The sequence below is a fragment of the Lynx canadensis genome, chromosome C1, assembly GCF_007474595.2.
Source record: "Lynx canadensis isolate LIC74 chromosome C1, mLynCan4.pri.v2, whole genome shotgun sequence".
Lineage (NCBI taxonomy): Eukaryota > Metazoa > Chordata > Mammalia > Carnivora > Felidae > Lynx > Lynx canadensis.
This window is the reverse complement of record NC_044310.1, coordinates 169029074-169045585: the sequence shown is the minus strand read 5'-3', so window position 1 is coordinate 169045585 and position 16512 is coordinate 169029074. Positions and strand designations below refer to the sequence as shown.

The 16512-nt window shown below is 40.3% G+C and overlaps 1 protein-coding gene across 1 annotated transcript in view; it reads left to right on the top strand.

Annotated features, from left to right (window-relative positions):
- Positions 1-527: 527 nt before the first annotated feature.
- CERKL (ceramide kinase like) overlaps positions 528-16512 on the top strand; it is a 104739-nt gene continuing 88754 nt past the window's right edge. The window contains exon 1 of the mRNA XM_030324493.1: positions 528-765. Coding sequence (XP_030180353.1) covers positions 528-765 — 238 coding nt within the window. The remainder of the gene's footprint in view (positions 766-16512) is intronic.

The window sequence follows — 16512 nt, the reverse complement described above, 5'->3', positions numbered from 1 at the left end:
TATAGCATGACCTCTGCCTTCTGAGGGAGCCCACTGGGAAGCAGGTGGGGAATGAGAAGCCCTTGCCACTTAAAGTGTGTCCCGAGGACCAGTGGCATGGGCGTCGCCGCCATCCCGGGGCTTCTTAGCAATACAGCCTTTTGGGCCTCCTCTCAGACCTCAACAGTAAGAAACTGCATTTTAACAAGATGCCCAGGGGGTGAGTAAGTTTGAGAAGGGAGGGCGTATAGAACTGTGGGAAACGCAGTGCACTAAATCCTACTGAACAGGGAGGGCTAGGCGGAGGGAGCCACTTCTTCGTCTGCCTGCATTGGGGACCTTTGGTAGTAAGCGGCAGCGACCCGAAGCCGGCGGCCCAAGGTGCCGGACTAGGTCCGGGCGGCCCCGCCTCCCTCCTGGGTCTCTGCCCTGCGCGCGGTTGCTGTGGCAGCGCCGGACGCAGATCGAGCCGAGGCTGCTGCGGCCTCCACCTCCGCCTCCGCAGGCCTCCCCAGACCCCAGGCTGCCGCTCAGCTAGCGTCTCCGCCATGCCTCGGGGGAGGCGCGGCGGCCGGGTGAGCGCCCTGGAGGGCGGCCCGGAGGAGGAAGCGCCCCCGGCGGCGGCCGCGGTGCCCTCGGCGCTGTGGGCGTCCCAGCTGCAGCCGGAGGCGGCGGCCGGGCAGATCCTGCTGCGTGGCATCTTCGAGATCGGGAGGAGCAGCTGTGACGTGGTGCTGAGCGAGCGAGCCCTCAGGTGGCGGCCCATCCAACCCGAGCGCCCCGCGGGTGAGTGTCCCGGCACCTTAACCTCCAGCCTCGCCTCCTCCCTGCACCTTCGCCCGCGCCTCCTCTCCGCCCTCCCCAGGCTCCTCCCCCCCGCGTCGCGAAGCCCCCGCCCGCCGCCCCTCCCGAACTGGGGAGAGCAGTCTAGTCTCCTCGCGGCCCCGGGGGCCTCAGGCTACCCGCCCCGCCCGGCTCCCCGCCTCTGGGTGCATTCCCTGGAGCAAAGTCACGGCCAGCTTCTACTCTAGGAGGCCGAAAAAAGAATTGAGCCCCAAAGGGCCAGTGTTTTCCAAACTGCGGGAAGGTCCTCTCCTTCGCTCCAAACTGGTGGAGTTTGAATCCATCAACCTCTGCCCGTCCCCTGAAAGTATAAGCACTTTACAGAGTACATCTACACGTGGGTTCTGAATCGAACTCTCACTTTGTTGACTTCCGAAACTTTAATCCCCTTTTGGGCTCTCTGGACTTCTCCATCCCTCACATTCCTTGCCTTGTCTAGGATCAAGCCCTCTACCTACGTAGAAACCCTTGATTTTTTTTTTTTTTTTAAGTGTTGACTTTAAAGTCCTCATGCTGCTTATCGCACTCGCCTTTTATTGACTTGACTTTAGTTATTTGGAAATGTTACAGTGCTGTATTTACAACAACTATTTCAAGTCTTCGTCGAGAGAAGATTGCTCAAAAAACCTTCGGATGTGACACTGTCTCTCCTGGCTAAATACAAACTTAAGAAATTATTTTTAAAACATTGCCTTCCGTTGCAAAACCAGGCGCCCTGTACTACTAGTAAAGTATAGAAACATGCCACTGTTCTAAAGTTTCCCGTGCAAAAAAAGCTAACAATGCACTGAGTAGGCTTAACTAAAATTACCTTCTACCTTAATTAAAATGTTTTCAGGTGTCACGAAAGCCAAGGTAGAATGTTTTATTGAACCTCTGAGTTAAAACCGAGGGATATGGATGTAGAATTATTCCGTGAAGTTCTTAAGTCCGTTTGAATTTGGGAGATCTAGAAGTTTCTAAGTTATATGAAGTTTAGGTTATCCTACAAGAGCCAGCTTAACCTACAATGAAGGTGAAATACTACAGAATTTAAAACGAGACCTTGCTCAGTGAGAGCTCCTATAAATGAGTGTTGCGGTACTGGGACACAAAAAGGCAAATAATGACACGGAAAAAAAATGCTGTTGTAAATTAAGTGGTGATGGAGGAAAAGCAGGCTTGCTCTGTGTTCATGGAAGTAGAATTTAAAAACTATACAGGTTGAAAGTTTTGATTGTTTTTTTTTTAAACTTTGCTTGAAACCCCTTACTTTTCTTTCACCTAGGTGTATTTTTTTCTTAATGAAGGCCTAGTGTGCAAACATCTTCAGGCCTTTAAAACTGGAAATACGGAATCCTAGCACCTTAGTAAGAACCTATATTTATAAACAGATGTTTTACCTACTAAAAGGAGTGGGGAAAAGAAAAGGGAGTAAGAGGTATACTTAAATGAAATGATCTCTGATGTAGAATTAGTTTAGATGTGAATGCTGAAAGACCAATGAGATTGTCCAGATAATAGAGGATAAGTTGTGTCAAGGTTACCATGCTTGGGAGGACGGGGTATAGGAGGATGTAGCAGGGGAGACCATGGGTGTATTGGCCCCAGGCCGTGACTGGCGGCTCCAGGAAGGGTGGGGGTGGAGTTTGGGATCACCGGGCTTTATTAGATCATACATAGGAAATATTTGCAACACCACTCAGTTTTTGAATCTCAGAGTACCTTAGTTACTGCTTTTAAAAGTAGATTTCGTTTTTTAGAGCAGTTTTAGGTTCACTGCAACATTGAGCAAAAGGTACAGAGATCTCCCATATGTTCTCTGCCCCCTACACATGCACGGCCTCCTCCATTATCCACATTCCTCATCAGAGTGGTACATTTGTTACGATTCATGAACCTACGTGAACACATCATCACCCGAGTCCATAGTTGATGTTACGGTTCGCTCTTGGTGTCATACATTCTGTGGGTTTTGACAAACTTGTAATGATGTGTGTCTTGGGGTTCCCCAGGGAAACAGAAGCTTGGCTGTATGTTTGAGGAGATCTACCATGGGGTTACGGAGGCTGAGCTCTACCACTGTATGCCATTTGCAAACTGGAGAACCAGGAAAGTCAGTGGTATAATTCAGACCAAATCTGAAGGTCTGAGAAGCAGGAGAGCTGATGGTTTAACTGTCAGACTGGATCTAGATGGGGAAAAGGAAAGCTGTTTGGAACCTGTTTTGTTTGCTGTCAGTACCTGGAAGAGTACCTGACATGAAAACCATTGTTGAATGAATTTGTTAACTGGCCTCATGAACCTTACTTTTGCCTACTGCGTTGTACTACTGACTACACAGCTACTTGTGACTTTTCATCACCTGCAAGAGTATCCTCTCCCCTTTTGTTAAGGTATTGGAATTCTTTTCTATAAAAACTTTCTTAAGCTAATGTTGGCCTACTTCTCCACTGTGGGTATCCTGGCCAGAAGGTTCCATCGTGCTAAGCTGCAAGGTGGTAAGCACTGACCTGGACATAGATTGACCAGGATGCCACCACTATGATACAAAATGTGTACACAAAAGGGCATCATCTGTTCAGAAAATGTTAACCACAAACTGCTTAATGATCTTTCTATTGGAATCTTAAAATTTGACCATTTGTGAAATCACGAGTTTATGCATGTGAGTATAAAGTAATTACCGAGTTAGCTGTGACCTAGAAAGGAACAGAATCCAGAAGAAATAGAGGGATCAGGTGAGTTCTTTGAGGCTTCGTGAGAAAAGTCAGGCAAGTCTGGGGCATGGAACCCAGACCAGGCAAAGCAGATCAAGGGTAGTACCATAGTGTGGGTAGCCCCCAATGGTCTCTGAAATTGGGGAATAAGGTGTCAAAAATTAAGGGCGCACAGAAAGGGGACATGGGCAGATGTATTAGACAACTTTGCATATTTCACAGCATAGCCCTTCACTTGTGCTGTTACTGGATCAAATACATTCCGAGTTCAATATTTTCAAAAATATCACAGATTGCCTGTTGGCATTGTTCTAAATCTCAGCCAAGGACAAATTTCTAGGCATGTTTGCTTAGCAAGTAGTAAGCTTCTATTTGAAATGTTAGATGGAAGCAGAAGGTAGAAGCATTTTCGTGCATCCCCAAATCGGGATCTGCTTACTGTACTGTGTGACTGGGTGATAATGCTTTCCCATAAAGGAAAAGCTACGGGTGAGGAGAGTTAGTAATGGGTAGGATTACACTGTATTAAGCTCAAATTTTAGTACAGTTAAGAATGATCAATTTAGGAATTTCTGTGACACGAATGCCAAATGCCCACAAATGTGTCTGCCATTTCACAGTGGGAACTTCACCATTTACTAACGGATAGCACCTTGACATAGGAAAAACACGATGGGATCTTTTACAGGCTCCCTGCTCCAGCTGTCTGTACTCTCCTGTCTGTGATGTAGGAACATTTTCAGGAGTGGGCACCAAAGGATATGAGGTCTTGTCTGCAACTAACAGGACCATAGCTGACTTTGGGCAAGTAATTTAATTCCACTTTTTCATCTGCAGAATGAGGCATTTATATTACAGTTGACTCTTGAACAACTTGGGTTGGAACTGTATAGGTCTACTTACACACGAGTTTTTCTTTTTTTTTTTTTTTTGATGCAGTACAGCACTACAAATCTTTTAAGATTTTCTTGACTTTTTTGTAGCTTTATTGCAAGAATACAGTATACAATACATTTAGCATACAAAGTTTGTCTTAACCATATCATGGGGAAGGCGTCTGGTCAACAGTAGGCTATTAGTAAGTTTTGGGGGAGTCCAGAGGTAGATGTGGACTTTGACTGTATGTGGGTCACCACCCCTAACCCTTGCATTGTTCAAGGATCAGCTGTATTTAATCAGCTGTATATAATCATTGAAAACCAACTCTCAAGTTGCGTTTTAAAGAAAACACCTATTTTTATAGACTTCAGATGTTAGGACATCGTAGGTAAGTCTCTGGTTTGAATGCTCAAGGGTCAACAGTGTGATGTGTGGGAGGAGGTGTTGTATTTTCCAGCAGGAGCTTCTCCACCCCAATGAACTTCTAATTAGAAGAAACATGGGAAATACGGGCCCCTTGCTCCCCTTCCCCAGCTTCAGGGCATAGTGATGAGAGGTGGAGGGTCATCTCAGCACAGGGCCTGCCTTGAGAGAAGAAGAAACCATTTTCTGATAGAAAATTATTGGTCAAGCTAGTCATCAGACTTTTTTTTTTTTTTATGGGCAAAAGGACTAGCTTAGCTTCGATATCATTTCCTCTACCTTAAAAAAAGTTGTTTTTTAATGTTTATTTCAGAGAGCAAGGGAGAGACAGAATGTGAGCAGGGGAGGGGCAGAGAGAGAGAGGGAGACACAGAATCTGAAGCAGGCTCTAGGCTCTGAGTGGTCAGCACAGAGCCCGACACGGGGCTCAAACCCATGAACTGTGAGATCGTGACCTGAGCTGAAGTTGGATGCTTAGCCGACTGAGCCACCCAGGTGCCCCTCATTTCCTCTACCTTTTAATCAAAGTTCAGGGCAAGGATTTTCCAGTATGTCTGATTAGCATCTGAAAATTATGTTTTAAATATTAAAAACAAAGAGTTTCAAATCTTAGGGCTTAAAAATCTCTATTTTTCATGGACTTACTACTGCAGGTTACACAATTTCATGTTAGGTTTTTCCAGAGGGTTGTTTGTAACTCAGCTCTTAGCTGAGTTGAAGGAGAGCAGTAACCAGAAAATCTGAGAAAGCTGGGCTACAAATTAAGGTCTCTTTTGTGAGAGCTAAAATGATTTGCTTTATATTTTCTGGAAACTTACCAATGTGAAAGGTAGTGTGGGAAAATGTGAAAATGAGAAAATAATTTAAAAACAAGAGTAAATGGTTGTTTGGGACTTAGCAGGGCTGGGTACATTCTAAGTATTAATCTGCCTAAGCTGTTTGGGAACAGATGTACGTGAAACAGATCCCAGTCTTCTGTTGTGTACATCCAAAGTGAGACATCTGTCGGTGGACCTTGTGGTCAGAAATAATGGAAGCAGGGGTTAAACCCCAAAATGACCTGTTATGTGAATTATTGAAGGATTAATTACTCAGTAAAACCTGATGCTTTGATTCATCAGTGTACATGTTAAGAAAATACTTCTTTAAAAAAATTGACAATCTGTTCCTACACTGTCAAATTTGAAGGAATTTTTAAAAGATGGGTGTGAAAAATCAAGCTCACCCTGTAACTGCATGTACTGTTAATGAAGTTTTTAAATGCTTTGGAAGGTCTGTTAACCTATTATGTAAATATTAAGTAGTTATATTATATAAATATTAGCTTTTCATTACAGTAAATTGGTCCACACAGAGAAACAAATGCAGAATGGATCTCTAAAGCATGACCGTGGAGTTAAAATTTCTGTGGTGATGGAATGTTCTGTATCTGAACTGTCCAGATTGCACCATCCATGTGTGGCTATTATACCTGAAATGTGGCTAGTGTGACTGAATAACTGAATTTTTATTTAATTTTAATTTGATAGCTGCATATGGCTAGTGGTGATCACATTGGACACCCTGGCTTTAATGCATGCAGAGTTGAAATCGTTTATTTCCTTTATTCCTAGGTATTGGTTTTAATCTTTATAGGAAGGCAAAATTTCAAATCTTAATGTACAATTGATATGGTTATACCACCTGAGCTACCTATTTAAGGATAAATCCACTTAATCCAGAAATGTCAAAGTGGCAAAGTCCTTTCACGTATTTTGTGAATACAAAAAATACTTTGTTTATTGCAAATCATTTGATAGTAAAGTTGAAGTCTTGTCTATAAAAATTGTGTTATTCCTCATAGTTATTATTTGAACTGAAATTCAGCAAACTAATCTCTTTCTTACTATAAAAATAGTATATACAAAATAACTGCCCTGGCCTGTGTACCCTGACCCCCCGAGGAGTCTGCATATTAACGTTATTCCTTAACCATGTGGCACTATCTGAAGGCAAGTACTTTGAAAAACTTGATCTATTATGTCCCCTTTCTTTTTGCCCTCCCCTACATGGGATCTTTGGGGCTACAATTGGCACATAAATACCTTCCTAGGAGTGGGGAACAGTACTTGTGCTGAAGCCAAGGGACTTAAAAATTGAGGGTCCAATGGCTGGATCAAGGTCAGTAAAACAGAGAGGTAAATCCAGATGGGATTGTCTGAAGTGGGAAGATCTGAAGTGACTTGCAGAAGTCTAAATGTAAAGCTAAAGAATCAAAGAGCCATGGCAGTAGGTAGAGGGGTTGACAGATACTTTGGGTACTCAGGAGGATAGTATTGCCTCGACTAGGCATTTTTGTGCTCTCTGCAATTTGGGAGAACGGACCATCGTTGTTTAAAGACTAGGGATACAGCTGTTAAAGACTAGGGACACAGCTAGGGATCCCTGTTAAAGACTAGGGATACAGTTGTTAAAGACTAGGGATACAGCTGGGTGGCTCAGTAGATTAAGTGTCTGACTTCAACTCAGGTCATGATCTCCTGGTTTGTGAGTTTGAGCCCCATGTCAGGCTTTGTGCTGACCGCTTGGAGCCTGCTTTGGATTCTGTGTCTCCCTGTCTCTCTGCCCCTCCCCTGCTTACGCTCTGTCTCTCTCTGTCTCTCCTGTAGGAATAGGAGATGTCTACTGGGGGCAAATGTCTGGGAAAGATAAAAGGTGGGGGGAGATAGATTGGGAGGGATACCCTTGTGACTCTGAGACCTATAAAAGGAGGATAAGGCAGGCAGGGGCAGGGAGAACCTTGGCCCATGATGCATATCTGGTCAGGTCTCTGCTTACCTATGGTGAGATTTTGGGGGAAAAGACTGCCCATTAAGAGTCCTGCCTTGAGCATAAATAGCCAAACCTCAGCTGTGTTTAGTCCTGGGAACAGTGTGACCTCAGCAACAAAGCTTAGGAGAAGCCTTGAAGGGACCAACATCTGGAGGCTGGCTGTTAGCTAACTGCACTCTTTGCAGCAGAAAGGAAAGTTCTTCCTTAAAGGGACTGGACGGCAGCCGCAGTGACCAGTGAGGTTTACTGTCATCGTTATGAACTCAGGTATTCAAATGTATTAAATAGGCTTCAATTTGCAGAATGCCAGTTCTTACTGATTCTCAAGTTGTCCTAATTTCTGGCATTTTGGATGAACGGGAACCCCTCCAAGTTGACTTCTAAGTTTTTTTTGACATTCCCTTGGCTGTCTCTGATAGCTTTCTTGCTTTCTTGAATGGCAAGATATTCCAGGCTAATCTACATGTCATGCCCCAGACATAGCATCAACCTGATCATTAAAAGGAAGCTTAGTTCCTTTGAGTAGGGGTATTTAGAGACCACAATTTGAGCTCCAGTTGTGCTCATTGCTAATATTTTCTGTTTTCCAGTTTTTTCAGAAACAGCAAGGAAGTATGTACTTTTCTTCCAAAAAGAAAACACCTCATGGAATTATGCTGATACTTCCAGTTTAAATTCAGGACTAAAAGGTGTTTACTTTGTCTCCTTTCTGCTATCCTTAAAATCTTGATTTCTAAGTGCAACAGTATCATTGCCAACCATATCATTGCTCATTTGCTTTATCTTGTAACATGTGTAAATCACAGAATAACAACACCAATGCTACCATTAACAGTACAACTTCTGAAAGGCATTTAAGATCATTCTGTAATTTTTTATTGTTGTGTATAGAGTACATACCAGGGTATGTGCTGTGTGTAGTCAAATTACTGGGGTTTTAAAAAAATGTTTTTAATGTTTTATTTATTTTTGAGAGATACAGAGTACAAGCAGGGGAGGGGCAGAGACAGAGGGAGACATGGAATGTGAAGCAGGCTCCAAGCTCTGAGCTGTCAGTATAGAGGCCAATGCAGGGCTCGAACCCACGAACTGTGAGATCTTGACCTGAGCTGAAGTTGGACGCTTAACCGACTGAGCCACCCACGTGTTCCAAATTACTGTGTTTTAAAGACGCTTACAGTCCTCCCTATCTGTGATGTTATATCCTCAACCCAGTATGCAGAATTGTCTATTTACATTTGTTTTTGATTTTTGGCATTACTTCCTTAAAATTCAATTTTATTTTGTAATTATATAAACTATTTATAGGGTTCCAGACTCAAACTTACTAAACAAACTATATTCTGGGAAGTATAACTTTTTATCTGTGTCCTTTCTACCCTTTTCTTCCTTCCTATTACAGGTAAGCTTATTTGTCTTTTCAAATTTTGGGGTTGTTCTTTTGTAAATATAAGCAATCGTGTATATGTATATACTTATATGCATATGTATATATATTCTCCTTACCCGACTCCTACCCCACTTCCTTAAATGCATGGTAGCATACCATATTTTTTTTCCACCTTACTTTCTTTTTAAATTAACAATATATCTGGCATATCACTCTAGGGTGAGAGTCTACGTTTCCTTTTATATCTGCACAAAAATCTATTGTGTATTATAGTTTATGGAAAGATTGGGTTGTTTCTAGCCTTTTTTTGCTATGGAAAATAGTGGTGTAATGAAAAACCTTATGTGTCCATTTGATTTTTTTTCAGTATATTTTTGGAATAGATTCCTAGAAGTGGGATTGTTGACTAAAAGAATAAATGCGTATGTAATTTTTATTAGATTTTATTTTTTAGAGTTACGTTTTAGGTTCACAGCAAAGTTGGGTAGAACATGCAAAGATCTTCCATGCACTCCATGCCTGCCTGTATACCCTGCTCAGTATTTCCAAATTACCTCATAAGAATCGTACTATTTTGCCTTTGTATCATTGTTGTATCAGGGCACCTGTTTCTGTGAAGTTTCTTCTAAAGAGTATATTGTGAAACTTCTAAAAAACCTATCTGATGAGAAAGGGTATCTCAGCATAGTTTTAATTTGTTTTTCTCATTAAATCATTCATACTTTTAGCTTCTTCCCCAGTTAGGGAGCACCTACTATGTGCTGAGTTTTCTGATAGGTTCCAGAGATGCTATAATCAATTCGACATAGTTTTTGCTTCCAGGTGTTCATAATCTGCAGGAAGATTTACCAGCAAAATTACTGATGGTCTATTTTATGTGCAATTGAGATATTATAGGGCATTATACACATACATGGAAATGTAACTAAAGGAGAAAATCATTTTGTTGGGAGGCGGAGGAAGAGGTCAGGTAAAGGTACAGAGGAATGTGAGGGTAAACTTGAATATGGGCCTTGAAGCATGGCTAGGGATTGGCAACACAAAAGAGTAAGGAAACCATTCTAGGAAAATGATAACTTTTTTGGCAGGGGGAATATCAGGAGAGCATGCTTTGACCCATTTGGAAAATAAGAGCATAGTCTGTGAAGAGAGTGTTAATGGAAGAGATGACAGTGCTTGGTGATAAGTCAGTGGTTTGTATAAGGCCCTGAATAACAGGCTAGGAAGTTGGTGTCTAAACCTAAGGGTTGAGTAAGGGGTAGCAAAATCTGAAGGTTTTTGTTCTTTAAGTGAATTTGGGTTTCGAGAAGACCATCATGGAACCAGGATGGATTTTAAATGGGCAGTACACTGGAGAGCCTATTTCAGTGACTAGTATACCAGAAGATCCAGGAATAGGGTGTATGTGGCAGGGAGAATGGAAATGTGAGGCTAAGTGAAGGGATATTGTCAGAGAATTTGGAGGATGTGGAACTTGAGGGAAGGGGAGGAAACCATGGTGATGCCGAGATTTTTAACTTGAATGATGGAATGGATACTGAACACTGCTAAAATTCTCAGATCAGCAAAATGAGAAAGTATCTTACTTGACATGTACCATGCATCAACTATGCTGGTGACTAGCAAAATGTCCAAACATAAAGGAAATTGAAAGCTTAAAATTGAATGCATAAGCTGGAGAAATGGCTCCTGAAGGGACTGTACATTGAACTCTATCAAGCCTAAGGTCTGTGTTTTTCGTGAGCCTTGGGATGTCTCTTGTGTCCTGTTTCTTATTTGGTTGAGGCTACTTAAAATTTAAAGGTATTTTTGGAAAACATTGTTCATTAAATATTGGAAATAAGGTTATGATATTTATGCAGCCATAATATTTAGGTATTACTGAAATGAAAAAAATGAACACATCAATTTTTATATGTAGAAAAGAACTTCTTCTATATCATTTTAAACTCCGAAAAAATTCATTTCGTAAGATCAGTTTTTCGTCTAGTACAAATATCCTCTGTTAGACTTTTAAGTGTACTAAATGTTACATATAATTCAAAGTACTTTCTATGTCCATCTGTGCAGGAGGAATAAGATCAATAAAACTGAACAACTGTTAGCGTATATTGGTTTCCTTATGTTTTAGCCATATTTTCATGTATTGAAAGTGTAAAGGAAGACAGTGTATGTTTTGTTATTGTTTTCATTCTATAGGTAGGTGCTTATTATAGTTAAAATCTCAGATATAATGCATTTTTAAAATCCCATCCATAACCCAGTTACTTTAGATAATTTATTTAAATACTTAGGGTATACTAAAAAAATACAGATAGACTTTTGTCATGGGATTTGATCGATAATCTCTTATTTTAGAAGTAGAAATAAAGTTTTCTCTAAAAATCATATTTCCATTTCTTAGAATTAGCATTTTTCACATTTGGGGAAAAATATCTTGGTATTCTAGCTTTTGCATTAGAGACAAATCTATCATTTTCCAGGTTACTTGGATGTTTTACAGGACTAAGCCTACTCTGTCACAGGGCTTCATGCCATGGAAACAACTTATGGGTGAGCCTAATATTACTCCAATTTTCTTGATACTTGAAAACTTTGTTAGGTGTATGCCAGATTCATTCTTCCATGCAGAAGCATTAGATGCAAACTATGTCATTGAAATTCTAAGAGCCTTTTCAAATGTAACTTTGCTACGGTATAACATGAGTCCCAACAATTAGTATAAAAAGTTATGCAATGCCTTTTGGCTTTGACTTTTGAAAGATCTTTAGTCTATAACAATTAGCATCGGTTGTGTGCATTGTATACTTTGGGGCGATAGGACTAGTTCCAAAGAAATACCATAGAAGGTCTCAGACTTCTGAGGTTGAGGTTGATAATACACTTAATAAATTATTTGCAGTTTTACATTACAATAGTGACCTAGCAGTTACCAATTGCTTAAATACAGAGTATAGGACACCAGGTTGAATGCATTGATTTTCAACTGAAGAATTCCTGTTCATGTCCCAGACTTATCAAGTATTATCATTAGGTTTGAAAATAAGAGCTGTCTTCACCATTATTCATGGTAGCCTGAAGAAATCAGAAAACCCATCTTAGAGGCTCCTATAAAACCTTTAGGGTTCTTATTTGGTTAATGTTCTGCCTTGATAAGAGTCTCAAGAAAATCAGTTAAATGCGAACTCTGAAAATTCAACCTACTGTCTGTCATGTTCAGTTTACCATTAAACAATAGCATGCCCTGGATATAACCCACTAATTTTATTTTTTTCACCTTAATGAAAGCACTGGTCATTATTGCTGCCACTGATGCTCTTTTGTCTGCACATACTGTTGCAACATAATGTGTTGTGCATTTGATACGGATATTACCATATTGCCATAAGGAGCTGCTATTATTTTAGACACCAACTGATTCCATGATAGTGTCAGATTTCTTTAACATATGCTTATGTTTTTGTACAAATGACCTCAAGAAACATCTGCTAGTTTTGTGGTGGTATCTACTGTTTCTTTTTTAGAATTTGACCTGTCAGTCACTTTTTAATGTGACTATACAGTATTTCATTATAGTAGGCTGTCTGGTTTCTTATGCTGTTGATATTAATTAATAACATTCATGGCATAATTCAGAAAGAAACTGAAGTCGCCCATGCACGTTATTTTAAAAATATCTTTTCATGGTTGCTGTTTTAACTTTTTTGTCATTGATACCTTAAAATAGAAAAGAGCCCTTTTAGTGGATCCTTTAGGATCCAAAATTTTAGGTCCAAAATTGCTTTCTAATGGTTCTGAAATTACTCTGAGTTTTATAAAAATGTGTACTAGTTGTGGCATATCATTAATTCATATCCTGTGCTCATTGCTAATCTTTCTTAGTATCTTCGATGGGTTTAGAAGGGCAGGCAAAGGAAAAGAAAATTTTCTATGACGTTGTGAAATCTTTGCTTTAGGATACTGGAAAACTCGTAGAGAATATGAGCTATTGATTCTATTATAGGTGGGATCCCTTCTTTTACTTTGGTATGACCCTGACCAGAAAGCAAAGATCACACATTTCCATTATCTGGAATTTTCTTTTCTGCTTCCTCTTTGTTTATTCTACTTTTTTTTTCCCAAGACCTAGCTATTGATTCAAAGAAAGCAATACGGCTGTATATTTATGGTACTTAAAACATCCAAATGAAAGAACTGTCTCTGAATAGCAATATTGGTTCATGTTTTCCAGTGGAAAACCTATAAACAGAATTTTTTTCCAATTCCCTTTATTTTATTAGATGACGCTGTGTATAAAATTTTCTTACCTAGACATTTTACACCAAATCTAAACCCAACAGAGTAAATATATATGAGGTAATAGTCTTAACCATAGTTGACGTCTATGTTCAAATAATAACTAGAACAGCTTACTTTTATTTTCTCCTCTTTTCCATGCATCAGCTGTTGGACTCCTTTAGACTCTAAACATGTCCTCATTTACATCTCTGTGCTCATTCAGTCACCCTTGCTGCTTTTAGGCTCTCTTTGTCCCTTGGGTGACTTATGTCATTAGGACAACCTTCTGTCCCCTGTTTGCCATCCCTTGGCTGAAACTGAGTGGAGGTCCTTGCCAGTTACCTGAGGTGCTGGCCCTGCTGTGGCTTATCTTTGGCCTTGGTGATGTCTGTGTGCTTTTTATGCCAAAACTTGGTTCTGTGATGGGTGAAAGGGTTACTGAAAGCTTTACTTTCAGTGGTAATACCAAGCGAGGCTATGTTGAGTGCCTAAGCAGCTTTCTTTTAGGCCTGAAATAGGAGAGGCAGGGGCCTCAATGTCCCTTGAGAAAGAGGGATTTCCCTCAGCCTTCTGGGCCCAAGGCTCAACCATTTAAGTGAGCTAGTGGCCTGGACCCAAAGGGGAGTATAATTCCCCCAAATTATGGTTTAGTTTACCTCTGGGTAGGATGGGTATTGGACCATCTAAGTGAAGTCCCCAGTGACTTTTCTTGCCTCTTACAGAACAGGCCATTTACTAGTTTCCATGCCTCTGTCCCTCCACCCTATGTGAGACATTGGAGGAACCACAGGGATAGGGGATGTTCATGGTTTTCAGATGTTGGGTATATCTGGAGTTGTATTTGAAGTATAGAGACTGTTTAGTGGTTTTACTTTACTTACTGTCTATGCTTTTTGTTATTAGTTTTTAGTGCAGGGAATTTTGTCTATATGATCATGGTGGGGTGGAAGAAGGGAAGCAGAATTAAGCATATTTCCAAGAACATTTTATGGTGCCTAGTATGACATCATGAGCAGGTGGGCCCATAACTATTTACTTGATGCTCTTTTTAAGAAGTCCCATTATATCATGGGAAATGGAAAAATAGCAAAAACAATTTGTTGATGCATTCTTTAGGAAATCTTGTATGCATGTTCACTAGAGAAACATGGGGTTTCTCCCTTGAAGGACAAAGCTTTGTTTTGTTTTTAATAAGACACACTCTTCATAATTAAAACAAAATCCCAGTGTTAAAGGATTACTGTCTTAAATAATTGGATTTCTTTCATTTGTTTCCCTGATCCCTATATATGAGAATAAATCTAATGGCGTCTTAGGATAATACATATTTCTAGATTAAATAGTTCTCGTAACCACTGAATTTTATTAACACCTCTCAAGGTTTATGGATAATCTAGAAAATCATGTAAAAAATAGAAAATAATTTAAGGTGAGGAACTTATTTTATGTTTGGGAAGGGGAAAGATCCAGAAACTGGTTAAGAACAATAGAGGCTGTGGAAACACTTGTGAAAGATGATGTGTTGCTCTTTGCAATAAATTATTCAAATAAACTCCTTATTTGCATAACTTTCTTTAACCCTGCCCTTAAAATACCAAATTTAGTATTACATATTTCTTATTTCAGATGGTATTTTAATATCTGAAGATGGTTTAGCTTAAAAATGGTTAAGATTTCAAGTGATACAGGGGAAAAGCAAGATGTCCAGCAGTTGTAACTTGAGAAAAATTCACAGAAAAAGCTCTGTTCCCCTGCCTCTTCTCTTTTTTTGTCTGCATACTCCAGAGTCCTTTTCTAAGACTCTTAAATCATGTGGGAGCCTGGGGGAGGACAAACACTAGGATGAGTGGTGTAAGAAGGGGGAGTATTTTGCTTGCGGCAAAGTATTCCTCCATATGGGACTTTCTTAAAGCTGTCCCTTCAGCCCCTTAAATCCACATTTGAGCTCTCGGGAAGAGGCTGTGTTAGGGGCAGCAGAGGAGAGTGAAGTGTGAAGGCAGATGAAGGGTCATTTTTCTAGTTGATCATTTCTGGGCTCTGGTGGACCTTTTCAGACGGCCCTGTCTCTCCATTTAATTCTGGGTCAGTCTTGACCCCAGTTTCCCAGGCATAGAGGTGCTCAGCCCCCCTGGGTTTGGAAACTCAAAGAGGCACTGGTTCTAGTTCTGGTGGGAGCAAAAATCTCAAGGACTTTGGAAAGATTTTCTATTTAATGCTATAGAGAGGCGACATGAGAGAGAAATGTAAATGATGCTTTCAAAGCTTACACACATTTCTCACTTAACTTCACCTGCCTTCTCTGGGCCAGATTGTATCGCTTGCTATTTTGATGAATTCTCACCTAAAATAGTGTCTTCTCTGTGTAAGTCTGGTGTTCTAACTAATGATAAACGAGGCAAGTAAAGCTTTTAGAAGGAAAAAAGACATTTGATCAGTTTCTCTGTCATCTTTCGCTTGATATGGTGATAAGACGAAAGGTCACCAGCATGCGGCGTTTTGTTACGGCAGCCCTGGCGGACCTATATCCTTCCTTAGGTTTTCATTTGTTCTTCCCGTGCCCTCATGTGGCCTGCCTTCTGTGTGCACATGGGGAAAAAGAGAGCCTGGTTTCTTCCTCTTCTCATAAGGATACCTGTCCTGTCAGGGTACCACCCTTATGACCTAAGTTAACTTTAATTACTCATTAAAAGCTCTGTCTTCAAGTAGAGTCACATTGGGGGTGAGGGCTTCAACATCTGAATTTTGGAGTTGGGGGACACAATTCAGTCCATGACAGGTGGATTTACTCGTTTAGCTAAATCTTTTCCAACCCTGAAAGTCATTTTACCGCCTCTTCCAAATTCCTGTTAACAGTAAGAGGTATTTTTTTTTTCTCTTTGAATTTTAATATAATGGTTAATGCATGGTTACTTTTACATTGTTTATAACACTAAGAAGTAATAATTGTTAGGAGCATCAATCATATTAAAATGGTTTGGAAATATGGGTTATTTCTTTTAAAGTAGGTTTCCTCAACTCTAAATCTCTATGAAATTGGACAATCTAATCAGTCTAAATGCAGCCCAAATAGTAAGCTTTTGGTTCTATAATAGCAGCTCTTAAAAGATAGTGAAATACATTTGAGTACCACAGACAGAGTCAGGAGTTTGCTTGACCTACTAAACTTTTCTGAAAATGTGCTGAACTTATAACTTGAATTTTTGGTCTGTG